This window comes from Pieris brassicae, chromosome 8 (assembly GCF_905147105.1).
Source record: "Pieris brassicae chromosome 8, ilPieBrab1.1, whole genome shotgun sequence".
NCBI lineage: Eukaryota > Metazoa > Arthropoda > Insecta > Lepidoptera > Pieridae > Pieris > Pieris brassicae.
In genome coordinates, this window is record NC_059672.1 from 3,610,800 (window position 1) to 3,624,271 (window position 13,472).

General features: G+C 34.3%; 2 protein-coding genes across 6 annotated transcripts in view; both read left to right on the forward strand.

The window, feature by feature from the left end:
- The window catches only part of LOC123712914 (protein gustavus), a 69,816-nt gene extending 63,478 nt beyond the window's left edge, over positions 1-6,338 (forward strand). For all 4 annotated transcript variants that reach the window (XM_045666285.1, XM_045666284.1, XM_045666286.1 and 1 more), the window contains exons 3-5: positions 495-756; positions 3,144-3,399; positions 3,704-6,338. In XM_045666285.1, the coding sequence (XP_045522241.1) occupies positions 495-756; positions 3,144-3,399; positions 3,704-3,840 (655 nt within the window). In that variant the 3' untranslated portion in view covers positions 3,841-6,338. The remainder of the gene's footprint in view (positions 1-494; positions 757-3,143; positions 3,400-3,703) is intronic.
- A 4,198-nt stretch (positions 6,339-10,536) lies between these two features.
- LOC123713756 (kelch-like protein 30) lies at positions 10,537-13,033 on the forward strand. Of its 2 annotated transcripts, XM_045667580.1 has the most exons (4): positions 10,537-10,750; positions 10,821-11,833; positions 11,979-12,328; positions 12,791-13,033. In XM_045667580.1, exons 1-4 carry the CDS (start codon positions 10,613-10,615, stop codon positions 13,015-13,017), a joined length of 1,728 nt encoding a protein of 575 aa, XP_045523536.1. In that variant the 5' UTR covers positions 10,537-10,612; the 3' UTR covers positions 13,018-13,033. The 2 variants fall into 2 exon arrangements, with proteins under 2 accessions (XP_045523536.1, XP_045523537.1); XM_045667581.1 differs by lacking the exon at positions 12,791-13,033 and having other exon boundaries at positions 10,821-11,823; positions 11,979-12,066.
- Positions 13,034-13,472: the final 439 nt, after the last annotated feature.

The following is a 13,472-nucleotide window of genomic DNA, read 5'->3' on the forward strand; positions in this document are numbered from 1 at the left end:
ATGGGTCTTCATTTCGTAATTAATGCACAATAATTTAATATTGACAATAATTTACCAATGGAACATAATTTATATCATACGAATAATTATTAATAATTTTTATATATTAATCAATCGATTTGGATGATTTCGTCTCGTTTAGATAAACCTTTTTGTGTCAAAATTCATAATATCGAATAATGTTATAAATACATAGAGTGATTCTAGTGTGTGGTTATTTAAAATTCTTGGTTAATTAAGTTGCCTTAATTTACTGATAAACTACAAAAAAGACAAGTAGTTTTCTTCACTGTTCTTATAATTAAAAGTCATCATTTTTAGGGTTAGTCCTCATGATATATGCCCTATTAAATTAATCTGCTTAAGGGTTGACAAACGTGACTTTTTATAAAAGACCTTATTACATCACGATAACAATTTGTTCCATGTATTATCTTCGCATATCAATACTACGATACAAAATATTATACTTACTCTAACCAATCAAATTCCAGGTCGCTTAACATATTCGTGAAAGAAGAGGACGCTTTAACCTTCCACCGGCACCCAGTAGCCCAAAGTACGGATTGCATCCGTGGTAGAGTCGGCTACTCACGAGGTCTTCACTGTTGGGAGGTCGTATGGCCCGCGAGGCAGAGAGGCACGCACGCAGTCGTCGGTGTGGCAACATCGCACGCGCCGCTTCACTCTGTCGGGTACCAGAGCCTGGTGGGTGCGACCGATCAGAGCTGGGGATGGGATCTTGGTAGGAATAAGGTAATTAATAATTTTTTATAATTTTTACACTTTGCAGAAATACTGTGCAATTAAAATAATACTTTTATATTCTCTTGTATTGTATTGTATGTATTTACAATATTTTATAACCGACACAGTTAAATAATTGTAATAATTACTTAGACAAAACTAATGGAACAAGCTTTTTGTTAAAGGGGTGATTTGAATTTCGAATGTGGTTTAATCACCAAAAAGATAGGTAACGATCATGATTGTTGTTGTTTACTTTTTATATTCTTATAAAGGTGATGAAAAGTATGACTATACCTCAAGAGCACAATTTAGAACATAAACCCTCTGCTTTGGATTAAAAATACACTCTCATCTTGAAATATTCGGTTACTATTGTGTGTGGACTGCAGGGTTAAGAGGCAGCTTATCTTTACGACGTTATAAACAAGAAAATTATTATTTTTTATAAATTATATCTAGATTTTCCGCAATATTTTTCGTTAAGGGAGCGTTCAAGTATTACGTCACGCAATTTTTGGATATTCTTGACACAATGAAACGCGCCGTAACGTTTCTGTTTCCAATAGTAAAACGTTTCGTGACCAACTCCAAAGACTCTTTAAACCTAAAACTTACCATTATGTGGCGCGTAATTCAAACCCCGCCCCGCATCGTAACGTTTTACAAAAGGACCCCCCCCCCACCAAATGCGTTACGTACGAACGCTCCCTAAGATTCGAATTTTGGCCAAAAATGTGTTCGTCACAAAATAACATTTCAAAACAATAAGTTCTTTATAAATGTTTCAGTATAAATTACAGTATAATGGTATATTAAGGAAAGTTATATTTACTTAGTAGATTATGAACTAGCCTTGAGTCAGGCGATAGCATGCACATAAGTCAACTATTAAAATGTGTTTAATACTTGGAGTATTAACAACAAATTGTTTGCTATCATTTAGCTTGTATTCAGTCAACAGATCTGATGATCACAGTAAGCTCCACATAACAATCTAAAATAAATCAGATTTATGTATCCGTTTCATGATCATTTGTCAATTTAATATGCAAGACTACTTTGCCTGACGCACGCCGTCGACTTTTTGGGTCTAAGGCAAGCCGGTTTCCTCACGATGTTTTCTGTAACGTTCGAGCTAAATGCGCATATAGATAGTAAGTTCATTATCAGGTGCACACATCGAACCTACGGTCTGGAGATAGTCGCACGTTAAATATGCATATTGGAAAAAATTGTAAACAGAGCTACTTGCAGAGACGTTTAACATATCATCTTAATATATATAAATCTCCTGTCCCGATTTTAAATTAAATTGGCACACCGTGAACAGTCTGGTCCAACTTAAGAGATAGGATAGCTTAGATCTTTAATTATAGTCGCAATTTTATTTTATTGCAAATTATTTATCTATAATTAATTGACGGTCACAATTATCTGTTAGCTTCAAAAGATTCTAACAGATGTCGATACTTTTCGACTGTATTGAGTAAGTAATCAATTGATATAAGCTACAATTCAATATCATGATTACCACGTGTCATTGAGGCTAAAGTATAAATTAAATTTATTTTGTAGTAAACGAAATACCGTGAAATTCAATTTTAAGTTTTAGTGATAGCATAGCCAACCACGTGTTACTTAGACCGAAGTGTAAATCAAATTAAAATTATAGTGACGATAATACAGTGAAATTATTCTTTCGTGTCACGGTATTAAGGCTAACGAAAACCACATTAACGAGAAACGAAGTTCGCGGGGGCAGCTATTACACCATAAAGGAAATGTCTAAAGATAAAACTTTAGTTCTTTTATTTATATCGTTTCTAAATTTATTTAAATTTAAAATTATGTAAATAATTATAAGTTTATAATAACTAATAGCTTTAATCCGTTTAAAAAAATGTTTTCTTTCAATGTGTAAAAGCTATGTTAACCAAAGACAATACTATAATTTCTAAATGTTAAGTTAAACCTTTTCTCATGCGCCGCCTATCCCGTGAATATTTTATTTTGTTCTTGAGTCGCGTTCTTCATCATTGAAGGTCGTGATGGTGTCGCATATCTGCCTCCATTCCGCCTTGTCTCCGGCAAGCCTTAGCGCCTGTGTAATAAGGGCTGTAAGAATCTGAACTTGGCCTTGTCTTGTGCCTTGCCTCCGCTATATTTCTTACGGACAATACATTTGAACTTCAATCTTTTGATATATGCAGCTGTCTAGTACAGTGAAAGTCTAATTTCAATGGCTACAACCCGTTATCTTTTAGGGCACCATCTTGGGAAATTTTTCTATGCAATTAGGTGATCAGCCATCGGTGGCACTCCATACTGGTTTATACTAAGAATTGTGTATGGAAAGTAACAGTGCAAAATGTAAATATTTTTTTTCACTTCAGGTGTACCACAATGCGAAAGGCACAGGCAGCAGTGGTACCACGTATCCGGCTCTCCTACGACCGGATGAACAATTCCTAGTACCGGACCGATTACTAGTGGTCCTCGATATGGATGAAGGCACTCTGGCCTTTTGTGCTGATGGTCGTTACTTGGGCGTGGCCGCTAGAGGTCTCCGCGGAAAGACACTGTACCCCATAGTTTCCGCTGTATGGGGACACGCCGAGATCACTATGAAATACATTGGCGGACTCGATCGTGAGTATATTTCAGCATTATGACTATTTGCGAGATAATTTTGATATATATATTTGAGTCTAATTGTCAAATGAATGACAATATTCAATCAAATCAAAATTTCAACATGACTGCATACCTTAATCGGTATAACAAATAATATATTATATATTTGTTATTCAAGATATATGTAATAACTTTATTACTAATGTTTTTCATCTAATATTCTTAAAGCCACGCAATAATCCAATTAGATTACTGTCGGGAAATTGATCCAGAAACTCCCATTCCAATATAGTATTTAACCCTCAAACTCTCGTTTCAGCCGAACCGCTCCCACTGATGGAGCTCTGCAGACGCGTGATAAGACAGCGCGTGGGTCGTAGCCGGCTCAGGGCTGCGGCGTCTCGCCTCGCTCTGCCCCCGGCCCTCACCGCCTACCTCCTCTACAGGGCGCCGTAGCACACACCCTCACACACACACGCGCGCGTGCTGACACAAAACGTGACGTCACGTGACGTGCACGCACACATGCACGCTAGTGACGTGCACATGAACTTGCAAGCACGCTCTGACCGCCTCAACCGACCGAGCCCTGAAACACTTGTCCGTGGACGTTGAAGTACCGCCATTACTGCAGAGTTTGTGAAAAAACATTTATTTGCCGAAACAGTGAGGTTATGTTTGATTTTGTGTTTCAAAGAAAAAACTTTATGACAAAAAACTTGCAACTTTTTTTTAAAATATATTTCATGGTGGTACTGGCGGCGAAGCGTGTGACGTCACAATCGATTTTCGTTGCATAGTATAAAGTTCTTAAAATACCGTATATGAGAAACCGGTTTCTCAAATTGAACTATCCATATTTGGCTTTTTATATAAAGCGAGAGCTTATTTCGAACACGTTTAACGGGGTTAAAACGCTATTAAACAAGATAGAATAAAACATTTGAATTAAAAACTACATCGTTTTAATCGGGTAGTTTGAATTTCTCGCATACGGTATTTTCAAAAAGCGCATAGGCCATACAATGTATAATAGCGATGACATAGAATTACAGGTGTTTAGATGTAAAGCTGTGCCTACAAAATACACGAGCTACCTACAAGCAAGTAAAGCTAAAACCCATTATGAAGTTGTCCTTACATTGCTAATTTATTCATTTATATATTTTTCATGCTTTTCAATAGCAGTGTGGAGACAACCAGTCGAACCTAGATAAGACTCGAAACTGAAAGATTCTCTGCGAGAAAAGGAAGAAAATCCTGAGTCACGTGACCCGCGAACAATGTATGGAAATAGTCACGTGACCGCAGGCTTTGAATTGATGTAAAAAATAAATAGCGAAAATAAAAAAAGAATTTATTATGCCTGATTTCTATATCAAAGATATTAGTTTTAACGGACTTAGATTATTCTATAGGGGGAATCCCCATTTCTGACTATAGATATCTACTAACTATTTTTACTGGTATCTTCGATATAGAAACTAATAAAATAATTTTCCATATGTTATTTCTCGAAGGTTTTTCACGCTTATCGGAGTTCGATATTTAAAATCGCTTTCGTTCCAATCCTCATAATTAGTAATATTATAGCATAATTTCGATTCGATTAATTGATACATTGTCTCGATTTTTTATTTTTATATTGTCTGTGATAGTTATACTTTAAATGGATGACAGTTTAAAAATATAAATACACAACCGATTTTTTACAATTTTATATTGCTTTTTGTGGTAGACTTAAGTTAGACGCGACACTGAAAATTACCAAAACTTATTTAATTTTTCAATTTTCGATACGATCTCAGTATGGGGTCTGCATCTAGTCATGCAGGAATCGTATTTTAACTAGAAGTATCCGTTCGCACCGGAACGTTCGAGGAGCGATTGACATTTGACTTTGAGTTTGAAAATGGAACGCGCTCGAGTGAAGGTCGCTCCCTGAGTTGCCAGCGTTAAAAATAAGAAATGTCATTGTTTATCTTATCGTTAGTACTACAGGCCAGTGTAATCGTTGGCGATAATACTATGTTATATTAAGTGACTGGTTTATTTTAGTTTAGGTGATTAATTCCTATTGTAAAATGGTGTGAGTGTGATGTATATATTATCCGGCTACGCATACTCGAATCGTTAATCGCCGATTTTAATATCGTTTAGTAATTTCGAGTAAGTCTTCATAACGTCTTCTGTTGTGACATAAGATTAGGTATAAACGCAATAAATTAATGAGAATAGTATTTTTAAAGCACAATACTAATCGAAATGTCAGCCATTTTCGATCCAAATTAGTTATTATGAACGTGTAAAATAAGTACTTCCATTTTAATAGATTTCTTTCGTAGGTTATGTCGCATGTAGGACCGCGCGGGCCAATGGCCAATATTCATTTCGGCCGTTCATATTTTATATGCTATGATTTTGTGTGATTTATTTTGAGCGATATGAATATTGGTTCTGGGGTTATCATGAAACTGCCAAATGCGATTGTACGTATGGTGTATGAGTGTGTGAGTAATGCGGCGTGTGTGTGTTAGAATGGTAATTTTCGTTGTGTAAGAGATAATAAAAATGGGTAATGTAAAACACCAAACGACTCATTGTCGAAATCCTTTGAGATGCTCTCACGACCAAGACGTTGCATTTTTGTTTTTGCATCATCATGTGGGCGTTTACGCTCGGAAGGATTGTACACATTAATACATTATTATTTGAGTTCTATGAACAGCAGTTAGTCCTGTATATAAAATAAACATCGTTTGCGGAGTTCAATGACTTTATTAATAAGTGAAAATGCATTTTAGTTTTATAAGTTGTAGGCAATATTTTTAAAGTCATGTCTAAACAGATTTCAGATTGGTATTCGAATCTCTTAGATACAATGATTGAGAAATAGCAAAACAATTGGATACATAAATATAACTGGTTAAGAAATAAAATGATATGAAATTAGATAATGTTTTTTATTTTCCCAATAAATTCATATTCTGCAGCCATTGAGCCAAATGGTATGCCTATTAAAATAATAATAATCACTACATACTTTTTACGAATACGTTACTGCATAAGATTAGTTGCTGAGCGCTCGGTTAGTACAAAACCATTAACATTACAGCCTCATATCCACGAAACATTTTTAAATAAATATAAGGACATATATACACGTAAATCAAACTTACGATAGTATGGAAAACGTGAGTATCTCCAACTAAACCAGTCTACTGAGCCAATCCAGAACCCGTATATTATATTAAGTTGCAAATTTAGCCTAGATGCCTTCGAACTGTCATTAATTAAGTGAAAACTAGACGTTGGAGCATGCACCTCAAAAATAATATGAAATTTTGTCACAAATTATATATTTCATTATTTAGATAATGCAATTAAATCAGCGAAACCAAGAAGGCGTCAAAAAGAACATATGCAGCATCTGTGGCATTAGTTTTAGTTTACTTGCCATTATATTTTACTGATACATAAATTGGCTTTCAAAATTAAGAATTTGACAGTAATAAGCAAGCAAGTATTACGTCACGCAAATTTTGGAGATTCTTGACCCCCCCCCCCCATCATGAAACGCGCCGTAACGTTTCGTTATCCAATACGAAAATACTGGAAAGTGGAAAATAATAAATAATGCGTGATTAACCCCCCCCCCCCCCCCAAATACATTACGTATACTTGAATGCTCCCATAGATAATTCACCTCCATGATATTTACGCCACCATAAAGTCTTACAAGCGTAAACTTGTACTTTTCCCATTCATTCTTACTATGCCTCGATGACATAAATATTCAAATTGTTGGTATGGAATAACGCATACTCTAATCAAAACACCAGTAGCGCTATTATCTTATCCTGGTCTGTAAAGTATTTCTTTTTTTTTACATAAAAACTTCTCAAAGAGTCTTTTTCCGGCCTTTAAATAATTGATACGCTCTTTACTTGAAGGATCTAAAGTAAATAACTGTAACGTCGTGAACGGACGACAAAATGTTACCAGTGGAATTTGTATTCTGCATTGACGTCCGAAAATGAATCTCAACTGCAGGTATTAATCCGAACAACTTTTCTAATCATACATGGTAGACAATGCAGAGAGACCCTATATATCCACGCAATGCAAAAGGAATTGCTTCTCGCCGAATACGGTCAAGTGGAAGGAGATGGTCCTGGGGAGCTCCCAGAGGTGAGACTAGTACTGCATATGGGGATGAATATGCGCTTTATATATTTGCAAGCTTAGTTTCCATTATTTTGGAGTACAAGGGCTTATGGCTATTGAACGATAGTTGGATGTGTCAGAATGATCGACTTTTGAGTATTGAAGCGATTAGTTCCGGCCTCGAAGTAGCCTCTGCATTTGAAGAGTTTTTTTACTAACATTCCAATTAATACAACCAACGCTCTAAACTCTTCACTATCAGCCGCCCTGTTATTATTGCAAAAGAATGTTCCTGTGTGCAATCATGAGTTTATATTTAGCCGCACTAGCAGCCATGATATTATAAAATCATTTACACAACTCAAATTTAAAAAAAAGTCCTAAAAATCTTTATGGTTCATGTATTCATTTTACATTCAGTTATATTTGTTATCAGTTCAAAGTTAGCTATAATATTTAATGAATGTATAGATTGTGGAGTCTTTCCAGACCAGATGAAGCTAAGTCAAATCACACCGTTATTCAAAACGGGCAGAACTTCTGACGGAAAGTTTAGAACCGTATCATTGAGTAAAATTTTTGAAAAAATTATTCTTCTTGATCAATCGTACGTACGCATAGCCAGCAGTATGGTTTTACGAGAGATCGCTCCACAGCTGGTATTAAATTAATTTCCGAGATTTTTAATGCTTAGGAAAATTCTGATCCTGTGTCCATCGCGAAATTTTTAACATAAAAGTTCAACACTATGGCATTGGCGTAAAAGCGCTAAAACTTATGGATTCATACCTGAGCGATATAATTCAAAATGTAAATGGAACAATATCACATCGATCGTACGTTACTATGGGTGTACCGCAAGGCTCCAGAATTGGTCCTTTATTCCTCGTCTATATAAATGAGCTACCATTTCTTGTTAAGGAGCTTCACGAGATAGTACTGTTTTCTGATGACACTTCGCTTTTATTTAAAGTGAAACGACGAAATTCATCACTTGAGAATGTAATCATCTCCAGTGTAGTTCACTCGTTTAATACAAATAATCTTAAACTAAACGAAAAGAAGACAGAATGTATTAAATCTGTAAGGACAAATGAAAAAAGTACTAATGCTACTAATAATTTAAGATGAGGAAATATACTTGATAATACCGTGTTCTTGGGAATTACTTTACATAGTAAACTCCAGTGGGGCCTGCACATAGGTCTTTGGAATTGGCTAAGTATTGCAGCGTTCGCAGTGAAAAAGATACGCGATTACTGATGAGAATACAGCAAAGCTCGTTTATTTCAGCTTTTTTTCATAGTATTATGTCATATGGTGTGCAAAATCGGGCTATAAGAGCGATCTGTGGTAATCCGCATAAACCGCATCCGGGGATAATTCCTCGGGAGCCAGTCCGAAGGAAGTTTAAAGGATTACATATTTTGACTTTGACAAGTCAATACAGTTATGAGAATATTTTGTATGTGCGGTATCTTTCATAATTACGTTTTTACAAGAAAATCTCTAGAATCGCTAAAGTAAGCTTGATAAGAGATATTATAATACAAATTTATATTTATTTTACTTTCATTAAACGATCCTAGTGCTTGGATATGATTTTCTGCAGTATAAAAAGGTAACGATGTTTGATGTTAGTTATTTCGACTAAGTATTTATTTTCTCCCGTATAATATTTACAACAATAAATAAGATAACAGTTGAGAAGGTATTGGGAGACTGGTTTACAAACTAGGTAAGAACCTGTGATATGATAAGATTTTTTTCTTAATAAATTTAAAGACTGAGCTCGTTTAATATAATTAGGTAAGGAATTCTATAGTAGGATACTTTGCACAGTAAAGGAGGAGTGATAGAATTCAGTTTCATGAGTACGAGTTTCAAGAATTACATTGAATGCAAATCAAAATCACCGCCAGAGAGGAACATAAAATGATGCTTTAAAGAGACCTAGAGCTAAAGCGGGCGGCTAATTTAATTCGACGTGTGTTGTGACGAACGGATACATAGGTTTTAAACCAATTAATCCCTAATGGACACATATTAATAGTAGGTAGAAAGACAAGAGGAACATCAATATCTACCGAATTAAAGGCATTACTAAAGTCAAGTAAGGTAAGTATTGTGAGTTTTTTAGTATCCATGCCACTCCTAATGTCATCTGTAATTTTAGTGAGTGCAATAGCCGTACTGTGCCGAGAACGAAAACCGGTTTGAAAAGAATTTAAAAGGGTGTGTTCGTTGAGCAAGATAGCTAATTACCGATGAAGAATACAAGAATTCAAGAACCTTAGAAAGGAAGCGTAGGATAAAAATGGGACGAAAATCAGAATAGGCAACTGGGTATATTTGTGTTATCATAAAAGTTTTATTTTACTTAGTTTTTAATTATTTCCTTTCCGATTATTAGGTATACAGATTTAATCAGTGAGGAATTTTAAGCTTGATTGTTAAAAAAATTTAAAAATAAAAACAAAAATTCAAAATAATAATGTTTCTTCTATTTCATTAGATAAGAGACTTATTTGTAGAACTTCAGTGTCTTAGAACTTCCCTATACACAACATTTGATGTAGTTTTGTTTTGCGGCAGCAAAATAATTTCATGTTTTGGTGTTCTGACTTGGGATAGGCCATATGCCATAGGCCATAGGCCATAGGCCAACATACAATTGCCCATGGGTAAAACATTCATTTTGTTAGATAATACGTTCTATAATACTGTACAATATTTTTTTGTTCTATCAACAATTGTTTCCACAGCGCACGCGACGACATTTATTGCATTTTTTATAAGGGATAGGCAACATTACAAACTTACATACAAAAACACAAATAGTATTTGTATAGATTACGATTTAACACGCAAAGATTTACACAGTAGCACTGTCTTTTTCTCCATAACTAATTCAGCTATATGACAATTTGCACTTATCAATTAATTCTGAATAAATAAAATTTGACATGAGACGTAATGGCGCGAACACCAACAACATCAAATCTAGAATACTTCTGTAATTCTTATTACAATTGAATGCGTTTTAAAATAATTATAGAAAATGGCTCAGATTTCATTGTCAATAAAAGGTAGAATTTTTAATGTAAGTAAAGATATACTCTGTGAATATAGCGATTACTTTCGGGCTATGTTTAGTGGAAACTATGTGGAAAACAAACAACAAGAAATTAAAATAGATGTAAGTACTTATTAAATAATTTAAATAGAAACGTATTTGTAATATGTATAATATGCATTTATTATTTCAGACCCTAGAGCCGGACACGATGGAACTTATTTTAAAATATATGCACATGGGTCTAATTGATCTTTCCGATCACTCTTTAACGACTATAGGCGAGATTGCAATCGCAGCCAGCTTTCTGCAGATTACTGAGTTGATAAAGCAAATTGAATACATATTGGACCTTCAAATTTCAGTATCAAATTGGATACAAATAATGTCAATATCTGAACAATGTTCTTATGCCAAGATAGAAAAGCTAGCAATTGTGCATGGACTTTTATCATTTCAAAATATGAAACCTGAGTATGTTCCTTCTATACATGTACTTGCTTGGTATTTGTCTCACCCATTTTTGGATTCTGAAAGTGAAGCAGCAATTTTTAAATTTGGCTATGAATGGTTACTTCATCATGAAACTGGTGCAGATGCTTTGTTAATAATTTTAGGATGTTTGGATATTAAAAGAATTACCCTAACAGAGCTAAAAGAAATCAAGAACCTGGTAAAGGAATATGAGAATAGCTTGGCTGCCAAAGTTGTTGATTGCTTGTTTGATTTGTTTGACAAAAACTGGGAATTGTCATGCAGGACCTTGCAGGATCATAAGACTATGATTTGTCAAAAGTTTACAGAACGTGTCTATAATGAAGTACTAAATAACATAAGAAATAGCTCAGTTCGTAAGCTGTTGTACACTCCAGTAATACCTATTTGGATATTAAAAGACACAAAACCAGAGTTCTTACCGCATTATCTGTTCTCTTTCACTCATGAGAATAAATTTCAACAATGGTTGGAGGTGGCTGAAAAGAATCTATGGGGTTGGAGTATTGTGTCTTGGGGTCCAAGTAAAATAGTTCTTGTTTGTGGTGAACATGGACGGGGCACAGGGATATATATGAGAGATGTAAAGGTGTATGACACTTTGAGAAAAGACTGGATATGGCATGGAGTTCAACTTCCTCATAGAAGGCATGCCGGTTGTGCTGTGATAGAGGATTCTTTATATATAATTGGAGGAGTAGGTGCGTTTAGGTCAGTTTTAAAAAGAAAAATGTTCCTTAACTGTCTTAATGTTTAGTGTGTAATATTCTTAGATTTTTTTTAACAAAGGCACATTTCTTTGTAATTATGAAATTCCCAGTACTTCTGTCTTATATAGAGAAACATTTTTTTACAGGGTAGTTTTGGACACAGCAATGATATATGACTTAAAACAGAGAGCATTTAGGAAAATAGCTAAATTCCCAGACTCCATACAGAATCCAGCAGTATGCTCACATGACAACATTATTTATGCAGCTGGACATAAAAATATTTACCAATATGAAGACCAGGGTAATGGAAAGGATCTATGGAAAACTGTAATAAGTACCGAGATAAGAATGAGTTGTATGAGGTCATATAGAAAATATATATATTGTATACAAAGTTATTTTAGCAATTTATATAGATTCAGGCCAGGCATAGATAAAAAGCTGGAATTAATTACTTGTTTTTCGAGCCCTCCATCGACTATGTGCAATATGCGTAAGTAACTTTTGTCTCAATTTTGGTAATGCAAGTAACTCTGTACTTATACCAACTAAAGAGGTAATTCATGCTAATCAAGTAAAGAGATTTTTGTTAAATTTGATATAATTAAACAAATTAAATTAATAGGAAAAAGGAAGGGAGGAAAGATAAGTTGCCTTTACAGGACTTACTATACTACTTCGGAATTACTGATAATAGAAAGTGATTAGTGTTTTGCATCTACCCATATATTCAATTCTTGTTTATGGCTTTTATATCTACCCATCTAAAATAATCATTATTCAAAATCGTACATACCACCTACCCTAAGATTTATAGTCTTAGACTAGTCTATTAAAACAGGCACGAACTACTCCCGTATGTCAAAACGTCATACGATTGAGTGTCAAAATTAGCGCTTAATTACCCATTTTTTAATTTTTAATTAAAGTATTACCTAAATAACAATCTTTATAGGTGACAATCTAGTCGTTTTTACAAGAACTGTGTCCGATGTAACGTCGGTTGAGGTTTTAAAGGGAGATACTAAAGATGAAAAGCCAAAAGTGATGTACACGGAGAGAGATACAACGATAAGAGTGAATGAAGTGGCCGGTTCCTGTGTCGTCGTTCTTGAATCTCCGCCAACGAAATGGGAAGTTTCTCAATACGTCTGGAGTTATTTACAACATTATAATGAATAAATATTATTCTTAAACATTTGTTTGGTTTTATTACGAAATAGGTAATTTTTTAACGGATATAAAATCGAAAACACCAATGCTATGATCCCATTTAACATTTGTTTTTATATATGTTAAAGTTCAGTTTAAATGTACTTACATATACCAAATACAACAGTTGTAACTACCACTTTTCTGATTGAAATCTTGATTTCTCGGCTTGCCCCTTTACGTTCCTTTTTTTCGACTTTAAAATGTAATCTTACGAAGTAGTTTTTTCCTAAGTTAAGATTATCACTGACACATTAGTAACTAAGAAAAGTAAAAATTTATGAAATAATTATTATATTGTTAATAAAAGCTAAATTTATGGCTATTTTATACTTAAATTTATCTTTAAATACCTAATTTTATCTATGATCTTCGCACCCATTAACCATTTCCATATATTAAAAATTACGGCCTAGTCACAGAAT

Excerpts from the sequence above, each read along its gene's own strand:
- LOC123713756 (XM_045667580.1), top strand. The coding sequence starts at position 10,613 with ATGGCTCAGATTTCATTGTCAATAAAAGGTAGAATTTTTAATGTAAGT. Across the intron at positions 10,751-10,820 it reads AACAAGAAATTAAAATAGAT|ACCCTAGAGCCGGACACGAT; the intron begins GTAAGTACTTAT and ends TTATTATTTCAG. Across the intron at positions 12,329-12,790 it reads ATCGACTATGTGCAATATGC|GTGACAATCTAGTCGTTTTT; the intron begins GTAAGTAACTTT and ends CAATCTTTATAG.